This window comes from Mobula birostris, chromosome 24, assembly GCF_030028105.1.
Source record: "Mobula birostris isolate sMobBir1 chromosome 24, sMobBir1.hap1, whole genome shotgun sequence".
Classification (NCBI taxonomy): domain Eukaryota; kingdom Metazoa; phylum Chordata; class Chondrichthyes; order Myliobatiformes; family Myliobatidae; genus Mobula; species Mobula birostris.
In genome coordinates, this window is record NC_092393.1 from 29891515 (window position 1) to 29916334 (window position 24820).

The window sequence follows — 24820 nt, forward strand, 5'->3', positions numbered from 1 at the left end:
CTCTCTGGATCGCCAAGTCTCCCTGCCTCTCGAGTTCTCCATGCCTCCTTCTCAAGTTCCCAGGTCTCTCGAGTCATCCTGGGATCTCGAGTTTTCAGGGTCTTCCTAGGCCATCAGGTGCCAGCTACAGGGAGCGGGGTCATGTAGTGACCTCAGTCCTGTGCAGGGCATCAGAGCATTGGGCTCTGAGGTTTTTAGATCACCTGAATTGGTTAATTTTTGCTTAGCAACAGTTATTAATGGTTTAAGAGTTCCTTGTGTTTTTCTTGAGCGACTCACTTTGTAATACAGTTTCCGGGTGTGCTGTTTAAGTTTAAGTTTATTTTGACAGGCTCAGGGATTCTGTGTTAGTTTTATTGTTGAAGCAGATGCCCGATTAGCTCCAATCAGAGGGCCCTCATTATGAGAATGATTTCTCTCACTGTGTCACTTGGTTGAGTTACCTCCGTATAAGCTCTTGTTTCGGTCTCTACATGGAAGTCTTTGGCTCCGATATTGGCAGTACACACCATGGCACTTATCTACCAGCATCACTGAAGGACATCTTGGACAAGTCCCTCACCCGGGACTTCCAGCAGACACAGGTCTGTGGCGCTGCAGGGGCTGCACCTAGGGAGGGGGTCCTGTCACAACCACGGATTCAGCAGCGCAGCAGATACAGCAATTGCGCTCGTAAATATGCACAAGTCAGCTAATTATTATTTCATTGTGATAGTATTTAACTCTATTCATTCCGTCGTTGTATTTGTCAAGACGTAGACATAGCACAGTAATGCTTCACTGCCTGTTTGCATTCGGTCTTGCCTGAGAAGTTGGACTGTTGAGTAAACTGACTGAAGACTAACAGTATTCGTTTTATTCTTAGTTGTTTTTTTTCAGCTGTATTGTTGGCTTTGTTTTCCATTCAACAGCTAGTTAATGGCCCTGTTTGGCCTAGTGTTTATTGTTTTCTTTTCCCTTTAATACTGTTCACATTAAGGTCTGTGAAATGTCGACCTGCTTCAGTGTCTCTCACTCCGCACTTGGGTCATATCCAAACCTGGTGACACATTGGAGCCTTGCTCTTTAGCCACGGCCTGTGTGCGGGTAAGAAGACCGCCAAGTGATCAGACTTCCCGAAATGTGGTCTGGGTATGGAATAGTAGGCATTTCTCATTGTAGCATCACAGTGATCTAGAGTGTTGAGATCCCTGGTGCTACAGGTTATATGCTGATGGTAATTGTGCAGGGATTTCTTCAAAAGAGCTGGATTGAAATCCCCAATATGAAATGCATTGGATTGCAGCAGATGGGATGAAAATGGGAAATCCAGAAAAACTGTAGGAGTTATTTGTAAGTTTTCATGGAACACTGGAAATTGTGTTAGCAAGCTTCAATCAGAAATGCTTAGAAGTTAGCTCCATTCCAGAGCTTTCAGCACATTACCTTAGCTACATTTTAGCAGCCTTCTTCTTCTTGGAAATCCGTTGGGAACGACGATGACATCAGTGACACCTCTGACAAGAGAAAAGCCTGAACTGGGAAGCACAGATGCACCTGAAGGTCCGGCACATTACGGCCATTGAAGGGTCGGATCATCTCTCCTTGGGGTCCTGGCACTTTTGATCGAGGTCCTTCAGCCACTGCTCTTTGAATGCGCTAGTGCCTTTGTAGGCTGCCAGGTGCCAGACATTGCAGTCTTTGGCCAAGGCCTTCCAACCAGTCACAGGGATATTGCATGCTATCAAGGAAGCTTTCACACAGTCTTTATAGCGCTTTGTGGAGTCTCCCTGCTTTCTGGTGCCATGTGCCAATTTGGAAAAGAATAGGATCTTTGGAAGGCAGTTGTCTTCCATCCGGACCACATGTCCAACCCATCAAAGTTGAGCCCTCATGATCAGTGTCTCCGAGAAAGAGCTCTTGGCCCGTTGCAGCACTTCTGTGGTGGGGACCCTGCCTTGCCACGAGATGTCCATGATCTTGCGAAGGCAGCGCAGGTGGAACTGGTCAAGCATCTTGAAGTGCCTACAGTATGGGGTCCATGTTTCACAGCCCATACAGCAGAGAATTCAGGACGACTACTCTGTAGGCTCCCCTCTTAGTCTTCAGCCGGATGCCGCATTTTTCCCACACACATGTTCATAGTCTGACAAAGGATGCCTCAGTTTTCGCAAGTCTGTTTCAGACTCTCAATCTAGACTGCAGGAGGAGGTGAGGCAGCTTCTCAGGTAGGTGAAGGTGTTAACATTGTTGAGAAGTGTGCCTTCAATCTCAATTTGTGGTTCCAGAGGGTTGGTATGGGGTGTGGGCTGAAGAAGAAATTCTGTCTTCTGCAGGCTGTCGTTTAGGCCAAATTATCTTGCTGCCACAGTGAGGCAGTCAGCGAGCTCCTGCAGGTCCCTTTCACTGTGCGCAGTAAGGACGCAGTCATCTGCAAAGAGGAAATCTTGTACTATTGCTTCCAGCACTTTGGTCTTAGCCTTGAGGCATTGCAGATCCACGAAGCATCCATTAGTCCTGTAGCAAATTGTTATTCCTGCATCAGTCTGTGAGAGCAGAGAATAGCATCATGGCAAACAGTAGGCTGCGAGGACACAGCCCTATTTGACACCGTTAGCTACTAGGAAGAGGTGCAGCCTTTTTCAATGACCCTGGCCATCATGGTTCTAAATGGTTGTCATAGCCAGGGTGGTAGTGAGGATAAGCTCCCACTACCTATAAAGTGCTCCCAATGGTGTGTGTCTCAAATTAGCCTCTGATAACCAAGTCCAACTCCTGGCCTTCATGGGGCAGAACTGTTTAGCAGTCTTACCGTTGTGGTGACCTGTAGGGAACCCTTTCAGATGAGGCATTGATCTAGATTTTTAGTAGTTAAGACAGTTACATTCAGTTCAGTGAATTTGTGTTAGACAATCTCTAAGGAAAGCACTTTCCTTTGTTATGGAGACCAAACCAGCCTCAGCTGCAGCCATCTGTACAACTACAGCACATCTCACTCTTGCTTACTAACCTGTCTTCTACCCTTGAACTTAAAAGCCAAACTATTATTTTTCTATCTAATTTGCTTGATTGTTTTCCTACATTTATGAAATAACTCATAAAGTTCCCTCCAATTACCAATATTTGTTCCTATGACTTAAAAAAAAGCCCAGAAGTTATTTTCCATACCTGTTTTTATCTACCATGCCAATAAATTTAGAGTAATTTGAATATGAGCACGTCCTCCGGCCCACTGAGTCTGCACTCATTTACACTAATCCCACATTCCCAATAACAGGCCTACTCCAACCCACAGACCCTATGACTTAGTTAAACACAAGGGACAATTTACAATGGCCAATTAACATATCCACCCACACATTTTGGAGTTGCGAGAAAATTGGAGCAGTGGATGTAACCACACCATTTCAAAGAGAATCTGCAAACTGTACACATAAAACTGTACACTGTTCCCAGTGGTTGGTCTGTGCTTTATGCAGACTTTGAATGTACAGAAGTCTTTAATGTACGTTAAATAGTGGGAAGGGTTTACATTCAAAAGGGTACCGCTGGGAAAATTGCTACCTTACATGATCCAGCACAATACTGATTGCTGTGTATACACTCTGCACTTGCTGTTGGGATGCTTCACACAAAACTAATGCAGGCAACTTGTGGAGTGACAACTTATGTATTTTTATGGAAGGAGAAAATTTCTCTTCATCCTACCAAAATGCATAACTTCATATTTGCCCACTTTATATTCTACCTGTCACCGTTTGGGAAAGTATTTATCTGTTCAGGATTACATGGATCTGCAGTCTTCTAGTCCTTGAAATGTCTCTTCCTGTGTTTGTTCCTCAACTTACTGAACCTGATTCCCCGACACAGGTTATTAAGATTTTTATTATTGGCACAAACTATTTCACTGTCTCAACTATTTTCTCCACCATAATTTCTTCTTCCTGCATGTCATTAACCAAGATCTACTTTTGCAAGCTACGTATGGCTCAATTGGCAGCACTCCTTATTCTAATAGTTAGGGCCTTGAGCTTCAGTTTAGAACCACAAGCAAAGAATCTGAGCTGAAACTCCAGTGAGGAAGTGTTACATTGTGAGTTATTCTACTAGGATACAACTAAAAGTCTCAGGCACCATTTTGAAAAAAAGTTCTAATGTTAGTCCTCCTTTCACAGTCATCACTTATCCCTGAATCAAATAAAACTACATCAACTAAACCTGGTCATTATCCCTGAAGTCTTTGTGTGTCCAAATCGGCTACCGCTATTTCCTGTATTACAACCATCGCAACCCATAAAAAAAGTCAAATAGATTAAAAAATCAACTGGGCAGTTTTGAGATTGTAGAAGAATGTGAATTCAAGACTTCCTTCTTTAAGAGAGAAACAGCATGTTTAATTATGGCTGATTAACCCAATGAGACAAAGTTGAAAACTTTGAAATAAGTTGAAATAATTTGATTAATCCTGTAATATTATAATAGACACAGATTTATATTCCTTACATCATGAAAGTAGATTTTAAGCCACTTACACTATATCCCAAATGATACAAGTACCATCAAAACTTGCTGATACACATTCTTGATTGTTTTTTTTAACTTTAATGCATGATATCATAGATGAGTGTTCCTTCAGAGCTTCAATCAGCCTCTGGCTTTTTGAACCAATCTCCCACACCCGCACCTGAAATTAAAAAGATTGTTTTCAAATTGTGTTAAAGATGGTAAAAGATTGTTTTGACTAGAATGATTGACCACCTGGTATTTGGGAGAATGTCATGGTGCTGCTGGGATTTAGAAAGACTTTAAAAAGACTGGAACAGTCTCATTTTTAATGTTTTCTTAGGTTGTGTACAATTTGTAAACATCTATCCATCCACCATTTACACAGGGCCTTTATGTGCCCGATGCCCTAACGTTCCCAAACCCATATTCTCCCTCTCAAGTAATCAAAGCCAGACTTTCTCCAAAGGCAATGAAGTTTTAAGAACACTACTTAAATCTCTGTTTCTAAATTCTGCATCTGATCATCTCCTCCTACGATACAGCTCAGAATGAAGTGCTTATTTCAGGAGTCTGATGTCAGGCATGCAGGAGACATAACCTCCTCGACATTACCAACCAAATGTAACTAGGGCTTCAGTACAGGGAATGTTGCTTTGAGAGAGATACTGACATTAGTAGCTTTCAGTAATTTGGAGGATTTTGCAGAAACAGAATTGGTAGTACTTTTTCAATGTTTTGAGATACTGTTGGTAATCAAGTCTCAGAACTTAGACATGGGCAGATATCACTTCTGCTGAGTAGACCATGAAATTATTGTAGTTTACGGTCTCCATCTTCCTTCATTATCTCAAAAAGGTGTGCTGGTGTATTGAAGGTGATGGGGAATTTTATTGTTAGCCTGCCTTTGCCAAGATGTGGCTTGTGGGAAATGGTCTACATTATCCAGGCTCAGTGTGAACTGTTATTGGAAGAGGGAGTGCAGTGTAGCAGAGACCTCTCTCTTGCAGATATTCAATGTTAAGATTTATTTTGCTACATATCCATACTTTACCAGACACATCTATCCTCTACATTACTTGAAGCATCAGTAATTGAGTTGGTGGCTACAAGGTCCTCTGCTGCAGGGCAGGTTACATTTTTGGATATCCAAGATGGAATGAGGACACTGTCATCTCTGAACAATCAACTTCACAGATCACAGCCTCAGCAGTGGGCACCATTAAGATGGCCACATCAATTCCTCCTCGGAGATCAAAACGTGTAGACAGACCAATTCCTTTCAGATGGTTGCTGTTTGTGCACCACCTTGTCCTGAATAAACATGGATATGGATCAATGAGTTTTCTGCAGTGTATTTGAGTAATAACCAACTATAGATTTATTGAGAAGTTGATGTGAGTCATGCAGCCATACATATGTATGATTCTATGTATGATGGAACATATGAAAATAAGATTAAGTCTGAATTTGAAGACCTGTTGCTTCATGCGTGATAGAGTGTGATTACTTATTTGCTGCCTGAGGCTACGAGTATAATTTGTGAAATAAGGCTTTTCAAAATGCATTCACTGAATTTGATCACACAAAGTCATAGAGTCTTCACAGCTTTGGACTAATGAGGCAGTGGCACAATGGATAAAGTAAGGAGGGAGCCAAGTAACAGAAAACAAAACTAGTAGTGAATAGGTTCTTCTCAGCATATACATAGGAAACAATATTAGTTCATTTTATTATATGCTAGTACTGGGGAAAAGGGCATAATTTCAGATAGTGCAGGTGATGTAATTCTATGAAGTGTAGTAAAGGTAAAATAGTAAATGTGAAGAGACAGATTTAAATTGGAATGAGATGAAGCAACGTGAAGTGAATGGCAGAATTTTAAACGTGGACAGGAAAGAGAGAGATCTGAATTGGCTCATACACATAAAACTTTGAGGGTGGCAGAACAATGCTGTTTAATTTATTTATTGATTCAAGAGACCTAGGTATTGCTGGCAAGATCAGTATACATTACCCATCTGAAATTGTCCCTGAAATGAATAGTTTCCAAGCTCATTTCAGGGGATTATTAAGAGTCAACCACATTGTTGTGTCTGGTCACATACAAGGCAAACAGGGAAAAGAATGGCAAATTTACTTCTCTGAACCAGATGGGTTTTTACAACAACCTCATGATTGCCATGACTGATATTAGCTTTCCAATTTCCAGAGTTATTTCAATACTTAAACTCATATACTTGAAGATGTGCGCTGTGATTCAAACTTGTATCTCGAGATCAATCATTGGATACCACTGGATATCAGCCATAGAACTTAATCGCCACAGGATACCGATCTTTATTAAAAGACAAATATAAAAGCAAAGATGCCAAGCATTTGCAGAGCACTGGTAGACTTAGCTGAAGCAATGCTTCCAACTTTGGACAAAATATATTTGACAAAATGCGAAAGTCTTTGAAATAGATTTTACACTGATTATTGGGAAAGTCGTGGTTTTTCTCCTTTACGGCACAGAAGATTAGAGAAAGAAGGTTGGAGCAGTTCAAAGTTTTGAAGAACTTTGTACCTAGAAAGAAAAGGATAAACTGTTTCCACTGGCAAGATGCACAGCAACAAGAAAACACAGCTCTTGGACAATTAGTAGAAAGGAACAAAAGAGAAAGAAGCACATATGAGAATAGAATCAAAATTTGGTTCGATATCACTGGTATACAGTATGTCATGAAATTTGTTGTTTTGCAGCATCAGTACATTGCAATTGTTGTTGATGTTCCGTCATTAAGTTGAGTCAGACTCTTTGTGACCTCACGGACTCCTGCACACCCGGCCTTCATGTTGGAAACTGCCTCTCCAAGATCCCCCAAGGTCATACACATTGAGTAATATTATCTATCCACTGTCATCCTCTCCTTCTTTCACCTTCTGCTTTACCTAACATGAGAGTTTTCTCCATGGAATCCTATCTTCTCATGATGTGGTCAAAATATTTGAGCATTTGTCTCATAATCAAATCTCCTAGGGAGCGATCTGGCTGTATTCCAAGTATTGACTTGTTGGATCTTCTTGCTGTCCAACAAATTCTTAACAGTTTCCTCCAGCATCCAAGTTCAAAGGTGTCGATTCTTTTGTATTCAGCCTTACTGATAGTCCAGCTCTCACAGCCATACATCACAACTGGAAGTATCAGAGACTTGACTATATGGATCTCCGTAGACAATGTTATGTCTATCTAAATTTGCCATTGCTGCATTACCTTGCTAGCATGTGAAACTAGTGAAATTGTTCGGTAATTTGAGCATTCCTTTGCATTTCCCTTCTTGGACCTCTTCATGGGCCGTTAGCTTGTCATGGTGAGGGGGCCTGTGTATCTCAGTGATGCTCTGAGCTATACCATGTAGAGCTACTCAAGAGGGACAGGTCATGGCAGAGAGGTCAGACTAAATATGGTCCACTGGAGAAGGAAATGGCAACCCACTCCAGTAACTTGCCAAGAAAACCTTATGGATAAAAGTAACCAGAGAAATATGAGAATGACACCAGAAGATGAGCCCCACAGGTCTGAAGGTGCCCAACATACTAATACGGAAGAAAGGAGGACAAGTACATTGCAATACACAACAATAAAAAACTATAAATTACAATGAGAAATATATTTTTAAAAATTAATAAATATGCAAAAAGAGTGGGGTAGCGCACATGGATTCATTGTCCATTCAGAAATCTGACGCAGAAGGGAAGAAGCTGCTCCTAAAATGTTGAGTGTGTGCCTTCAAGCTCCTGTACCTCCTCCTTGATGGTAGAAATGAGAAGTGGGCATGTCCTGGGTGATGGAGATCCCTAATGATGGATGCCGCCTTTTTGAGGCATCGCTTTTTGAAGATGTCCTTGATGCTGGGGAGGCATCATTTCCAATCCTGTGCAATGCCCCCTCCACACCAGGCACTGATAACTGATGCAACCAGTTCGCATGTTGTCCACTGTACATCTGAAGAAATTTGGGAGTATCTTTGGCAACATATCAATTCTCCTCAAACTCCTAATGAAATATAGCCAATGTCATGCCTTCTTTGCAATTCCATCAGTCCATTCAGCTCAGGATAGAACTTGGATGTTTACAGCCAGGAACTTGAAACTGCTCACCCTTTCCACTGCTGATCCCTCGATGAGGCGTGGTTTGTGTTCCCTCAACATTTGAGCTGTGCCTAGCCACACAGTTACGGGTGTAGAGAGTAGAGCAGTGGGCAAAGGACACATCCTTGAAGTGTGCAGTGTTGATTGTGAGCATGCAGGCGACATTATTTCCAATCCACATTGTGTGGGTCAATGAGGAAGCCAAGCTTTCATTATGGAGTTCAACAAAAAATTCAAAGAAAAAAATTCAGAGGAATGGGGAAAGAAAAGGAGAAGAGATTACTTAAATAACTCCTTCAATGTGTAGAAACAGGCATGATTGACAAGATGTCCTTCTACTTTGCTTCAAAATTCTATGGCTTAGAAATTCTAGTGCACCTAAACCATGGGTTAGAATGACATAGATTTATTGGCACACTAGTAGTCATTAACTAAGGTATCAAGATTCAATTTCCTTTGATGCTGCAAAAAGCTGTGGCATTATTATTAAAGTTAGGTGCTAGAGGTTGAAGCAGTTGCAATGGTGAGGCCAGGAGTTTGAAGTGAAGGGGGGCAGGTAGTGGCGATAAGAATTGGGATTTACTACCACTTTTCTTGTAGTGGGTGGTGGATGGGTGAATTGAAATACCCAACATTGTTGTGCAGTGGTCAACAAGAATTTACCTAAGCAATGCTCCATGGGAGACATAGATCGAGACTGGGCAAACTTCTAGAGATTGTGTGCTATGGCAGTGGTGGACAGTAAAGTGAATGCAAGGATTTAAATAGATTTCACCTTGTATTCTGGAACTCCCTGGCTGTTGGAATAAGAACGTTCTCCTGGATTTGCCCAACGATATGCATCCCTGGTCCAAGTTCTAAAATGGTCCAAAAAGAGTGATACACAAAAAAAGGTCTTGCCATGTAGACATGATACAAGAGCTGTTGGGGTTGGAAGAATGGTTCATGATAGGATGTGGCTCATCAAATACTCCAAAAGATGAAAGGTCTTCCTGAAAAAGGCCATTATTGGGTTTCACCCATTATAAGAAAAAACAATTTTCAATTGCATAAAACTGAAAACTAGCAATACTACCTTAAAAATGCCTGTTCACAAGAAGATTATTCTTTGTACAGACCTGTCCCTCACCACCTCCACTGATTATTTTCTTGCCATCACTAGTGGCAGCAATTGCTGTGACACCTTCATGATGAGCGTTATTGACTGTATACATTAATTTGCCAGTCTCTGGTGTAAAAGCTCGAATCTTCCCATCGTTCCAAGCTAAGGAAATTCCACATTGAAAAATTATGTATTAAATAAGCAGAATGGATTCAAATTTAGAATTAATTTTATTTGATTTTTCACAAATGTGTTTCTTACCACTGATAATACTCCTCCCATCATGCATAAATTCAATGGAATTGCAGGTCATGTTTGGCACAACAATTCTCAGTAGTTCTTTATTGGTAGGGGTATGCCATATTCTTATTTCTGCCTTGGAACATGTTCCAAATAGGTCTGATGTTCCACTATTTTGAAACAAAAAAAAATATGAAGTTGCCATCTTTAAAGACTTGCCTTCAAAATCAGTTGCAAAGGATGGTAATTATTTTTTTAAATGTATGCATCTTTCAGATCTTTTGCATATAGATGAGCAAAGGGTATTCATTGTCAAATGAATGGTTTGGAAGAAAGACAATTGCAATGAATTAATATGTAATAATAATGATTAAGAAACTGAAAATGTTTTGTAGCCCTATACACTAGATTTCTTCATCTGTCTCCTAACCTATTCTGTCATCAGAATCCAGTCTTTCATGACAACCTGGGCTGATATTCCGTATCGTAATGCAAATATGCAACAGCAGGAGGTAAAAGAATACTGACATCCAGTTTCACTTTTTAAATAACAGAGAACCACTGTTCCGATATTTTGTGTCTTTTTCATCTCTAATACTTATCTATGTTAATTAAAACCAATTTCCTATTTAAATGAGACTCTATATTTATTATATCTCAACCAGAATCAATAGTTCTTCTACATTATTGCTTCAGACTTCCTACGTTTTAGTGTGTTTTATTTTTCTAGCATTTGGTTGCCATGAACTTCTGATGCAACAGCTGGAAGTTTTTTTTGTCCTTGGCAACATAACTGAGATGAATAGACCTTCTAATGAGAGCTGTGAGGGATATTGATTTATCCACCTGAAAATGACTTTGAAGAAGGACTTTCAAAGAGTATGGTTAAGAGGGAACATATTACAGAGCTTTGCAATACAAGGAAATCTGCTGGTATGGATCAAGGAAGTTTCGCAGTAAAGTGACAAATCAGATATACTCTGAACAGCATTAAAGTGCCTATTGTGCCTTTCCGAAGGCTTTCAGAATTCTGTCATTGTAGAATGTACCTTTATAATCACAACCTTAATTTTCACTTTCATGCATCTCTCACAAGCAGCATTTTTATTATACTTTCAAAGCTACCATTATCTCTGTGAATGTTCTATGAATTAAGTGACTCAGTCAATTTGACAGCTATTAGCACATTACATCCAGGTGAAATTCAATTCCATTATTTTTTAATTCAAATGGTAGCTCTAGAGGAAAATCACACTCTTACACTATGTTTCCGGCATTTCTCAACTAATCAGAAGCCTGATTCTCTAACTTCGCATTTTTCCCTCTGCCACACAAAGAGATCAAAACTTCAATAATTGTTGATATAATAATCTGTGGTTTCTATATAAAGTGTCTGAATATAAAATATTTTATTAATTCTTTCTGTTAAAATAATATAGATGGATAACAGAGTATGTTTCATGAACGTACCAGGGAAATGTTACGTCAAGGACAGAGTCACAGTGACAAGTTGTGATCAGCTCCTCTTTGAACTCAGTGAAGTTACATCGATATATCTGGGAGGTAAGGGTACCAACAAAGAACTGGTGTCCTTGACCACGTAGACTGATAGAAGTAATCCCACCATCCACCTGGATTTTTCTGTATTTAATAAAAGGGTTGTGAATCTACAATAGTTGACAGGACAGAATAACATATGCTGTGTACAGGTCATCTAAATTTGTTTAGTTTCATTAGCGTGTAAGTCTTTTTTTTCATCAGTAATATTAAAATACACCCATTTTTTATAAACAGAAATTTATTAGAAATATTTTATTGAAAGGCTAACTGCAAATTTAATTTGCTACATAGTTTAAGCACATCAAAACTGAACAAGCAACACTCACAACACGCTGGAGGAACTCAGCAGGTCGGGCAGCATCCGTGGAAAAGATCGGTCAACGTTTCAGGCCTGAACCCTTCGTCAGGACTGTAGAGGGAAGGAGCAGAGGCCCTATAAAGAAGGTGGGGGGAGGGTGGGAAGAAGAAGGCTGGTAGGTTCCAGGTGAAAAACCAGTAAGGGGAAAGATAAAGGGGTGGGGGAGGGGAGGCAGGGAGGTGATAGGCAGGAAAGGTGAAGAAAGAATAGGGGAAAACACAATGGGTAGTAGAAGGAGGCGGAACCATGAGTGAGGTGATAGGCAGCTGGGGGAGGGAGCAGAGTGACATAGGGATAGGGGAAGGGAGGGGGAGGGAATTACCGGAAGTTGGAGAATTCTATGTTCATACCAAGGGGCTGGAGACTACCCAGACGGTATATGAGGTGTTGCTTCTCCAACCTGAGTTTAGCCTCATCATGGCAGTAGAGGAGGCCATACATGATGAGGCTAAACTCAGGCTGGAGGAGCAACACCTCATATACCGTCTAGGTAGTCTCCAGCCCCTTGGTACGAACATAGAATTCTCCAACTTCCGGTAATTCCCTCCTCCTCCCTTCCCCTATCCCTGTCACTCTGCTGCCTCCCTCAACTGCCTATCACCTCACTCATGGTTCCGCCTCCTTCTACTACTCATTGTGTTTTCACCTTTCCTGCCTATCACCTCCCTGCCTCCCCTCCCTCACCCCTTTATCTTTCCCCTTACTGGTTTTTCACCTGGAACCTACCAGCCTTCTCCTTCCCACCCTCCCTCCACCTTCTTTATAGGGCCTCTGCCCCTTCCCTCTATAGTCCTGACGAAGGGTTCTGGCCCGAAACGTCGACCGATCTTTTCCACGGATGCTGCCCAACCTGCTGCATTCCTCCAGCGTGTTGTGAGTGTTGCTTTGACCCCAGCATCTGCAGATTATTTTGTGTTTTCAAAACTGAACAATATAGTCCAAGATTGTGATTTAATCGAGACCCTTGGAACTGCAACAGAAGTTTTTAATAAATCGAATCTTTGGATGCCAACAAAGGACATAAAAATGAATTAAATCTTATAATTATCTTTGGATGTCATTGTGGCATAGTGGTTAGCAGGATGCTATTACAGCTTGAGCTGTTCTGGAGTTCAGAGTTCAATTCCAGCACTTTTCCATAAGAAATCTGTACGTCCTCCCTGTAGAATGATTAGGTTAGGGTTAATCGGGTATGTCGGGAGTTGCTGGGGTATTGTTCAAAGGGCTGGAATGGCCTACTCTGCTCTGTATTGCTAAATAAAAGAAAAATAAAATAAATTAAGGAATAGAATAGCAAAGACCGTACATACATGATTTCTCAATTCGCATTATGGTAGGTAGCACAAGTTGCAATTAAGTAAATGGCACCCACTCTTATCACACTATCTAACATTACTGCAGGCTAACTGCAATATGCCACGTCAATTAAATGTGTAAATGCAAACCAAGTGAGTGACGTTATTATATCTCCTGCCAACAAGGAAATTAAAAGCTTCCCATCATTAACTCTGATGCCAAAAAACATGAGAGCTTAATCAGATGAGCTTGATCTACATCTTGAGAACTATAGGAAATGAAAAAAAAAATCAAAGGTGAATCATCTGGACCACTTTTACACAGGTCCAATGCTAATTTACAGTTGTACTTCCAAATTCTTAAGAGTGCATTGCTTACCTGCTACCTGCAGAGGATGAAAGTTAAAATTATGGATTGTGAAAAAGAAAACACACAATTTTTAGACCTGTTTTCACAATGAATTAATTTCAAATGTCTTATACAATTTCAAGATGAATTGAAAGATAAATGTAATTTAAGTCAATAACAAGATTTTGAACTATTTTAAAAGTGCATATTTTATGTTTCTTAATAAAACATTGTAACATTTAATCACTTTTGAAATTCCTTTTTTAAAACACTATTTATCACTTGTTGTCACAGAAAGTTAAATTGTTATTACAGAAAATTACTAAAGAGCTAATTGAATATATTCCAACATACTTGAGTGTTTTGAAGCCTGGCGTTTTGCATAGAGCTACAATACCATCTCCAGATCCAACAAGAAGATCCCTTGATTTCAGTTCTACTATTGCAGTAACGCCCTTCGGATAACAAAACAGATTAAGTATTATAATTTTTAAATTTCACATCAGCAATAATACAATTATAGCTAATACCAACTTTACTGTGTGAAAAATTGTAAGATCAATATTCCTAGAGAAATAATAATTATTCCAGTTATCTAGATAATGCTCTTATTAAGTAAAGATGTTCACTTTTGTCTATTCCCCATATATTTCAGGATTCCTTAACAAATGTACTTCTATCTCCAGCCATTGCCTTTCTCCATCCTGTCTAAACTCACATACTGCTGACATCTTTATCTATGCTGGTGTTAGCCCTAGACCTGACATTTCCAGACAAACATGATTTCCTTTATTCAACCCCCATAATTTGTCATTAAAAACTTTCTTACCTCTTTTTCAACATTTCTTTAAACATTTCCATTATTTATTCTTATATTTGCATTTGAAACTTGTGCTGCTTTATAGTTGCCAAGAGTTTTGGGATGCTTTTATGCATTAAAGGCACTACATAAATGTTTAAAGGTGTAGCTATGGGCACCCGTATGGGTCCTAGCTATGCCTGCCTTTTTGTTGGCTTTGTGGAACAATCTATGTTCTGTGCCTATTCTGGTATCTGTCCCCCACTTTTCCTTCGCTACATCGACGACTGCATTGGCGCTGCTTCCTGCACGCATGCAGAGCTCATTGACTTTATTAACTTTGCCTCCAACTTTCACCCTGCCCTCAAGTTTACTTGGTCCATTTCCGACACCTCCCTCCCCTTTCTAGATCTTTCTGTCTCTGTCTCTGGAGACAGCTTATCCACTGATGTCTACTATAAGCCTACTGACTCTCACAGCTATCTGGACTATTCCTCTTCTCACCCTGTCTCTTGCAAAAACGCCATCCCCTTCTCGCAATTTCTCCGTCTCCGCCGCATCTGCGATCAGGATGAGGCTTTTCATTTTAGGACGAGGGAGATGTCTTCCTTTTTTAAAGAAAGGGGCTTCCCTTCCTCCACTATCAACTCTGCTCTTAAACGCATCTCCCCCATCTCACGTACATCTGCTCTCACTCCAACCTCCCGCCACCCCACTAGGAATAGGGTTCCCCTGGTCCTCACCTACCACCCCACCAGCCTCCGGGTCCAACATATTATTCTCCGTAACTTCCGCCACCTCCAACGGGATCCCATCACTAAGCACATCTTTCCCTCCCCTCCTCTCTCTGCATTCCGCAGGGATCACTCCCTATGCAACTCCCCTGTCCATTCGTCCCCCCCATCCCTCTCCACTGATCTCCCTCCTGGCACTTATCCATGTAAGCAGAACAAGTGCTACACATGCCCTTACACTTCCTCCCTTACCACCATTCAGGGCCCCAAACAGTCCTTCCAGGTGAGGCAACACTTCACCTGTGAGTCGGCTGGGGTGATATACTGCGTCCAGTGCTCCCAATGTGGCCTTTTATATATTGGCGAGACCCGACGCAGACTGGGAGACCGCTTTGCTGAACACCTGCGCTCTGTCCGCCAGAGAAAGCAGGATCTCCTGGCCACACATTTTAATTCCACATCCCATTCCCATTCTGACATGTCTATCCATGGCCTCCTCTACTGTAAAGATGAAGCCACTCTCAGGTTGGAGGAACAACACCTTATATTCCGTCTGGGTAACCACCAACCTGATGGCATGAACATCGACTTCTCTAATTTCTGCTAATGCCCCACCTCCCCCTCGTACCCCATCTGTTACTTATTTTTATACACACATTCTTTCTCTCACTCTCCTTTTTCTCCCTCTGTCCCTCTGAATATACCCCTTGCCCATCCTCTGGGTCCCCCCACCCCCCTCCTTGTCTTTCTTCCCGGACCTCCTGTCCCATGATCCTCTCGTATCCCTTTTGCCTATCACCTGTCCAGCTCTTGGCTCCATCCCTCCCCCTCCTGTCTTCTCCTATCATTTTGGATTTCTCCCTCCCCCTCCAACTTTCAAATCCCTTACTCACTCTTCCTTCAGTTAGTCCTAACGAAGGGTCTGGGCCTGAAACGTCGACTGCACCTCTTCCTAGAGATGCTGCCTGGCCTGCTGCGTACACCAGCAACTTTTATGTGTGTTGCTTGAATTTCCAGCATCTGCAGAATTCCTGTTGTCTACATAAATCAATGTCTTTTGTTATAAAAATACTAATTATTCCAACTTACCAAACTGAATTTATTCTTAATAGGCCCATAATTGTTAAGGAGGCCAGTTTTCATGCTGACCATCAAAATATCACCAGTAGTAGTTCCACAATAGAAGAAACTATCATCCTTTGTCACCTATTAGTGGGGAAGTGAATAAATCAGGTCAGTTGGCCTTCCTTTGCAAATGTCACACTTAATTAAAAGCAGAAAAAAAACATACCTTCAGCTAAATAATTATATAAGCTTTATTTTTACAGGAAAAAACATTTAGATGTATTTTACCTCCAGTCTAATGTAACATTTGACAGCTCTGTACTTAAAAATGATAACATAGAAATGTGACTGAAGCAAAACTTTCTTCAATAGTATGACCCCTTATTTTAGGAAATGAAATAAGCTGCTCAGGTCCTTGAGCCTGCTTTGTTGAATAATCATTAGCCAAGTAAGTAGCTTAAGTGAGAGTGAACACTTAAGAAATTTATAAAAAACAGAATCAATTAAGATTGATTTATCTTGCTTTCATTTTATTCAATGCCTCAGACTGGTGCCTCTGTCCAGTTAAGAATGTGGCTGAATCCAATCTGAACTTCCATTGTTTTGGTTGAATCACATAAAATGATTATAATTTCTAATTAAAATGAGCAAAGCTAAATAGTATACAAATACAGCTATACCATCCAAAATCTTATAGTGCAGTAAAATCTCAATTTTGCTTCCCAGTGCCATAACAATATACACTTAGATATTTCTTAACACCTGATGATAACACTGGATACTTTTCACGCAATCCAGTGGCAGATTCCACTGGGTCTCCAGTTCAAGGGGTGAATGGGACGGAAGGCAGATTTGAAAGATTGACCCCCTCTGGATGTGCAGCTAAGGAAGGCTGGTGGCAGAGCAGTTGAAGAAGATACTTAATAGGCTTTCAAGATGACAGATACTGAAAGTAAAGTCCATATCTGATGGAGTCATGCCTGGCCTGCAGCAGGAAAATGTACTGTTTAAATTTTTGTTAATAAATCTACACTATTATAGAAAACAACATAATAAAAACATCAATATCAACCAAATATCTCAGACAAAATAAGAACATTCTAGAAACACTGAAGCACAAACAATGTTTCTCTCTGCCTGATTCTAGCTTTTCTTTTCATGTTCCAGATTTCCAGCATCTTCATATTTTGACTTCATACAAAATATTTGACTTTCGCCAATATTAGACAAAGTAAAAGAAAAGAGTAATATAATGGATAAATAAACTCAAAGGGGAAAAGCAGTATTCCTAGTATAAGATACACAATTTACTGTAGAGTGAGTCAACAATTCCTAATCGCAACAGGAGTTAAGGTTATAACATGGTAACATCCAACATTTAACCATGCTCACAGTTCCCAGTTCCAGACATATACATATTTCCTGATCCTTGCGGTAATCAATGGGTTTAAAACAGCTATCAAAGAACAGAGTTTGGACGTTGTCATATACAAAGTTGGCTAGTAGTGCCTGAAGTTCTCTGAGACTGTTAAGAAAATGTAAACAAGGAGATTAATAATAACTTAATGGAAGGAGTGAACCTCAAGGATTAATTAAGCATAGGATGATCTCGCCTGGCATGAGTTAAGGGACAAAAATGCAACACAACATTTTCTTAGTTACATTCAGTAGAAACTATACATTGGATGAAATAAGAAAAACTGGGCCCACTGCAAGGAATCTGTTATGCCAGCCATGTCTCAAAGATGGTAATAATAAATAAACAGAACTCTAGGCTAAAAGAGCAAAATACCTAAGTGAAGCCATTTGGTCATCAGATCCACGTGGGAAACAAGATCCTTAAACAGTACATAGAAATAAATTCCATGGATTCCCCTGAACTTGACTGGCAGTGGAAAATTAGAGGCAATACTATAGCAACCAATATTTTACTTGTATCAGGACAAAGATGAACAAAATGGGTTACACCTGGAAAAGAACATTTGATGTGGTATCACCTTATAGAAGGCAGAAGAGGGAAATAGGTTTTAGAAACAGGTTTATCTTACAGAATCCTAGAAGAGCAGAAGAACCTGGGACCAACACTCAGAAAAGAGGAGCCCCAAGTCTGGATTTGAGCAATTTGAGCGTCACAATTCTAAGACCTTGTATCTTGATGGGTTTTGTACAGTGTGGATTATGAGATCTTGTACCTTGCAGTTAGAGTTTGAATAAAGTTAGTAAGTAAACCTTTCATCAGTACTCAACGCAGTGTCTCTAATACAAGTGTGACTGACACAATAATACCTGGTCTGGAACTACACCCAACTATATTCTTGCTGGGGATCTACAAGGTTAGCTAGAGTTGTGTGACCAGAGTTGTCATTAAAATGCAGGTAGGTACGAAGGTCGGAGGAGCGAGGTGCTGACATGGATCATTATGAAGCTGGAGCTAGAGGTCACTGTAATTAAATGTGTTCATGGAACTCAGAATCAAGGAGCCAAGGGTCAAATGCCTGAGGTACTTAGTTGCATATCCAAAGCCATAAACCTAGATTTCTAGCTGCAGAAAGTACTTTGTTTATTTTTATCTTTTTTTTGCCACTTATATTTCATATTCTACCTTCCCTTTTTTTTTTATCAGTTTCTTTATCTTCCTTTACCAAGTTCTATACTGCTCCCAGTGTTTCCAAGTCCACTGATATTTTTGGCCATTTGATTTAGTGCTTCCCTAATTTTTTTTTCTGTCAGCTACAGATGGGCCACTTCTCCTGAGGATTTTGTAACACAGAGGAACAAGTCTTTTTTATATAAATCAGGTATTATTTCTTTAATTGCTCACCATTACTTGTGTACCATCATGATAATTTTTAATAGACTCTTAATCAAGCACAGTCAATTTGGCCCTCAAATATACACAGTTTTCTTTGTCTGGATTTAAGAACTTAGTCTTGCATTGAAATAAATCAATTTCAAACTCAAGGTAAAATTCTGTTCTCATAAGGTCACATGGGAAAATTATCAGATGTGTAAATTTCCCAATTGGTAGGATAGACACATATGGTTCATCCATTAAAAGGAAATGGATTTTCTGGAATTTCTAGCATTCTTCTGTTTCAAACAATGCATTAATGCAAACAGTACAAGATGCAAAATAGTACTTATTCATGATAATATTTGATTTATAGCTGTACTTTTAACAAATTGGACTTTATAAACTACAGCTCACTTCAACACAGTTGATCATTCTTTTCAACACTCCAGTCTGACACTCAGTGGGACGAATCTTTCTGTTGGGTAAATCCAGCAGCCAGAGACGAAGTGTACCACTACAAAAATAAACCAAGTTTGGAGAATTTCATTATTTTTGTGATTTTGCAGCTGTATGGCAATAAATTAGAAGAGGATTCCCTGTAACATTTCAATATAATTACAGCCAAAGAATGGATCTAAATTGTCAGCTTAATCTATGGAAATGCACATTGATGGTGATTTGTTTCAAAAGACAATTATAGATAAACTTCCTCTATTATTTTCTCCCAAGCAAGATTTACTGAAACCCTACTCAGCTAATAAACATAATTCAAACAAATGGCAAAAAAATCTAATTTGAGTTTTCTACATTGCTTCCCATTTGAAATAGGTATAAATTTATACTAAAGGCTATCTGTATCTAGTATCAGCATTATAAGTGATTTCTAAATATCCTTTATTTAACATTTTTAGCAATGTTACATTACTGTGTACTGGATTTTTTAACCCTTGTTATATTTTTATATTACATTAAACACAGGATAGTTTCCACAGCTGGATTTTCTTAAATGGAATGTGCTGAATGTATTAAGTATTGACGTATACTAGCACATCAATACTTAATTTTCATAACATTAAAGATCGAGAGCATCTTATAATAGTGTGTGTTTTATGAGTTCCCAGATTGTCTACAATAGTTCTGCTTGCTTTAAACCACTGTTTAGGTTACAGCATATATTAAAGAAATTCTCAATGAAGCTCAGTATAAGTTGCCAACAGGAAGACTAACAAAGAAATTTTCAGTATATTTCCAAATAAACTCAGCACAAGGCATGCTTAGGAAGTCTTTTCCAACTTACGTTCCTGCTGTAATGAAGACATCATCCATGTGGCTGGCAAATTTTACAGCTAGTGCATTTCCTGCAATGGGAACAGTAGCAGGATGGCCACAGATAGATGTTTTTGTTTCAACATTCCAAATAACAACACTGTAAAATGACAAAGCAAAACTTAATTTGTTTCATGGTTTCAGTCATCAAGTCCAGCAGAGACAGAAACTATAGTACCTCAAGCATTTGAACAGTTTAAAAAAAATTAGATTTCACAAAAGGATTTCTCAAACCTTACTTTGAATTCTGTTACAACAACACAGATTTACTTCCATTTGTTATATTACAGGGCAGTATAATAACACGGAAATTAATATTCTGACAGAAATGTCCATCAAAGCCAGCATGGGAATTGGTAACCCTTTCACTTCACCCAAATGCCATTAAAATTACCTTCATTTTATTACTTCTTGCCAATCAAAAATTGACCCATTGCCATCTACTCACTGCTTCTTGTTACACAGAACATAGAACATAGAATAGTACAGCACAGTACAGGCCCTTCAGCCCACAATGTTGTGCCGACCCTCAAACCCTGCCTCCCATATAACCCTCCAACTTAGAATCCTCCATATACCTGTCTAGTAGTCTCTTAAACTTCACTAGTGTATCTGCCTCCACCACTGACTCAGGCAGTGCATTCCACGCACCAACCACTCTCTGAGTAAAAAAAACCTTCCTCTAATATCCCCCTTGAACTTCCCACCCCTTACCTTAAAGCCATGTCCTCATGTATTGAGCAGTGGTGCCCTGGGGAAGAGGCGCTGGCTATCCACTCTATCTATTCCTCTTATTATCTTGTACACCTCTATCATGTCTCCTCTCATCCTCCTTCTCTCCAAAGAGTATGCCCTAGCTCCCTTAATCTCAGATCATAATGCATACTCTCTAAACCAGGCAGCATCCTGGTAAATCTCCTCTGTACCTTTTCCACATCCTTCCTATAGTGAGGCGACCAGAAATGGACACAGTACTCCAAGTGTGGCCAAACCAGAGTTTTATAGAGCTGCATCATTACATCGCGACTCTTAAACTCTAGCCCTCAACTTATGAAAGCTAGGTTTGCTAGCATGGTTCAGGAGGGGTTAAACTAATTTGCGAGGGGGATGGGACCCAGAGTGATAGAGCAGTGAAAGAAGCGCATGGAGTAAAGCCAGATCTAACATACAGAGAGGCTTTGAGGAAAGAGAAGCAGAATAAACGGTGTAAAGACAGTAAGGTAGAAGGGCTGAATGTGTGTACCTCAATGCAAGAAGCATCAGGAACAAAGGTGATGAACTGAGAGCTTGGATACATACATGGAATTATGATGTAGTGGCCATTACAGAGACTTGGCTGGCACCAGGGCAGGAATGGATTCTCAATATTCCTGGATTTCAGTGCTTTAAAAGGGATAGAGAGGGTGGAAAAAGGGGAGGGGGTGGCATTATTGGTCAGGGATACTATTACAGCTACAGAAAGGGTGGGTAATGTAGCAGGATCCTCTTTTGAGTCAATATGGGTGGAAGTCAGGAACAGGAAGGGAGCAATTACTCTACTGGGGGTATTCTATAGGCCCCTGGTAGCAGCAGAGATACAGAGGAGCAGATTGGGAGGCAGATTTTGGAAAGGTGCAAAAATAACAGGGTTGTTATCATGGGTGACTTTAAATTCCCTAATATTGATTGGCACCTGATTAGTTCCAAGGGTTTAGATGGGGCAGAGTTAGTTAAGTGTGTCCAGGATGGATTCCTGTCACAGTATGTGGACAGGCCGACCGGGGAAATGCCATACTAGATCTAGTACTAGGTAATGAACCGGGTCAGGTCACAGATCTCTCAGTGGGTGAGTATCTGGGGGACAGTGACCACCGCTCCCTGGCATTTATAATTATCATGGAAAAGGATAGAACCAAAGAGGACAGGAAAATTTTTAATTGGGGGAAGGCAAATTATGAGGCTATAAGGCTAGAACTTGCGGGTGTGAATTGGGATGATGTCTTTGCAGGGAAATGTACTATGGACAGGTGGTCGACGTTTAGAGATCTCTTGCAGGATGTAAGGGATAAATTTGTCCCGGTGTAGAAGATAAAGAATGGTAGGGTGAAGGAACCATGGGTGACAAGTGAGGTGGAAAATCTAGTCAGGTGGAAGAAGGCAGCATACATGAGGTTTAGGAAGCAAGGATCAGATGAGTCTGTTGAGGAATATAGGGAAACAAGAAAGGAGCTTAAGAAGGGGTTGAGAAGAGCAAGAAGGGGCATGAGAAGGCCTTGGCGAGTAGGGTAAAGGAAAACCCCAAGGCATTTTTCAATTATGTGAAGAAAAAAAGGATGACAGGAGTGAAGGTAGGACCGATTAGAGATAAAGGTGGGAAGATGTGCCTGGAGGCTGTGGAAGTGAGTGAGGTCCTCAATGAATACTTCTCTTCGGTATTCACCAATGAGAGGGAACTTGATGATGGTGAGGACAATATGAGTGAGGTTGACGTTCTGGAGCATGTTGATATTAAGGGAGAGGAGGTGTTGGAGTTGTTAAAATACATTAGGACAGATAAGTCCTCGGGGCCTGACGGAATATTCTCCAGGCTGCTCCACAAGGTGAGAGAAGAGATTGCTGAGCCTTTGGCTAGGATCTTTATGTCCTCGTTGTCCACGGGAATGGTACCGGAGGATTGGAGGGAGGCGAATGTTGTTCCTTTGTTCAAAAAAGGTAGTAGGAATAGTCCAGGTAATTATAGACCAGTGAGCCTTACGTCTGTGGTGGGAAAACTGTTGGAAAAGATTCCTAGAGATAGGATCTCTGGGCATTTAGAGAATCATGGTCTGATCAGGGACAGTAGCATGGCTTTGTGAAGGACAGATCGTGTCTAACAAGCCTGATAAGAGTTCTTTGAGGAGGTGACCAGGCCTATAGATGAGGGTAGTGTAGTGGATGTAATCTATATGGATTTTAGTAAGGCATTTGACAAGGTTCCACACAGTAGGCTTATTCGGAAAGTTAAAAGGCATGGGATCCAGGGAAATTTGGCCAGGTGGATTCAGAATTGGCTTGCCTGCAGAAGGCAGAGGGTGGTGGTGGAGGGAGTACATTCAGATTGGAAGATTGTGACTAGTGGTGTCCCACAAGGATCTGTTCTGGGACCTCTACTTTTCGTGATTTTTATTAACGACCTGGATGTGGGGGTAGAAGGGTGGGTTGGCAAGTTTGCAGATGACACAAAGGTTGGTGGTGTTGTAGATAGTGTACAGGATTATCAAAGATTGCAGAGAGACATGCAGAGTAGGATAGGATGCAGAAGTGGGCTGAGAAGTGGCAGATGGAGTCTAACCCGGAGAAGTATGAGGTGGTACACTTTGGAAGGACAAACTCCAAGGCAGAGTACAAAGTAAATGGCAGGATACTTGGTAGTGTGGAGGAGCAGAGGGATCTCGGGGTACATGTCCACAGATCCCTGAAAGTTGCCTCACAGGTGGAGAGGGTAGTTAAGAAAGCTTATGGGGTGTTAGCTTTCATAAGTCGAGGGATAGAGTTTAAGAGTCGCGATGTAATGATGCAGCTGTATAAAACTCTGGTTAGGCCACACTTGGAGTACTGTGTCCATTTCTGGTCACCTCACTATAGGAAGGATGTGGAAGCATTGGAAAGGGTACAGAGGAGATTTACCAAGATGCTGCCTGGTTTAGAAAGTATGCATTATGATCAGAGATTAAGGGAGCTAGGGCTTTACTCTTGGAGAGAAGGAGGATGAGAGGAGACATGATAGAAGTGTACAAGATAATAAGAGGAATAGATAGAGTGGATAGCCAGCGCTTCTTCCCCAAGGCACCACTGCTCAATACAAGAGGACATGGCTTTAAGGTAAGTGGTGGGAAGTTCAAGGGGGATATTAGAGGAAGGTTTTTACTCAGAGAGTGGTTGGTGCGTGGAATGCAGTGGTGGAGGCAGATACACTAGTGAAGTTTAAGAGACTACTAGACAGGTATATGGAGGAATCTAAGGTGGGGGCTTATATGGGAGGCAGGGTTTGAGGGTCGGCACAACATTGTGGGCCGAAGGGCCTGTACTGTGCTGTACTTTTCTATGTTCTATGTTCTAACACCCCATAAGCTTTCTTAACTACCCTATCCACCTGTGAGGCAACTTTCAGGGATCTGTGGACATGTACCCCCAGATCCCTCTGCTCCTCCACACTACCAAGTATCCTGCCATTTGCTTTGTACTCTGCCTTGGATTTTGTCCTTCCAAAGTGTACCACCTCACACTTCTCCGGGTTGAACTCCATCTGCCACTTCTCAGCCCACTTCTGCATCCTATCAATGTCTCTCTGCAATGTTCGACAATCCTCTACACTATCTACAACACCACCAACGTTTGTGTTGTCTGCAAACTTGCCAACCCACCCTTCTACCCCCACATCCAGGTCGTTAATAAAAATCACAAAAAGTAGAGGTCCCAGAACAGATCCTTGTGGGACACCACTAGTCACAATCCTCCAATCTGAATGTACTCCCTCCACCATGACCCTCTGCCTTCTGCAGGCAAGCCAATTCTGAATCCACCCGGCCAAACTTCCCTGGATCCCATGCCTTCTGACTTTCTG

The 24820-nt window shown here is 40.8% G+C and overlaps 1 protein-coding gene across 1 annotated transcript in view; it reads right to left on the minus strand.

Moving 5' to 3' along the window:
- The window catches only part of cfap52 (cilia and flagella associated protein 52), an 86084-nt gene that overhangs the window by 34779 nt on the left and 26485 nt on the right, over window positions 1-24820 (minus strand). The window contains exons 4-11 of the mRNA XM_072241991.1: window positions 20210-20338; window positions 19327-19426; window positions 16143-16259; window positions 13875-13975; window positions 11429-11599; window positions 9980-10128; window positions 9735-9880; window positions 4512-4663 (exon numbers count right to left, since the gene is read on the minus strand). Of these exons, the coding sequence (XP_072098092.1) occupies window positions 4512-4663; window positions 9735-9880; window positions 9980-10128; window positions 11429-11599; window positions 13875-13975; window positions 16143-16259; window positions 19327-19426; window positions 20210-20338 (1065 nt within the window). The remainder of the gene's footprint in view (window positions 1-4511; window positions 4664-9734; window positions 9881-9979; window positions 10129-11428; window positions 11600-13874; window positions 13976-16142; window positions 16260-19326; window positions 19427-20209; window positions 20339-24820) is intronic.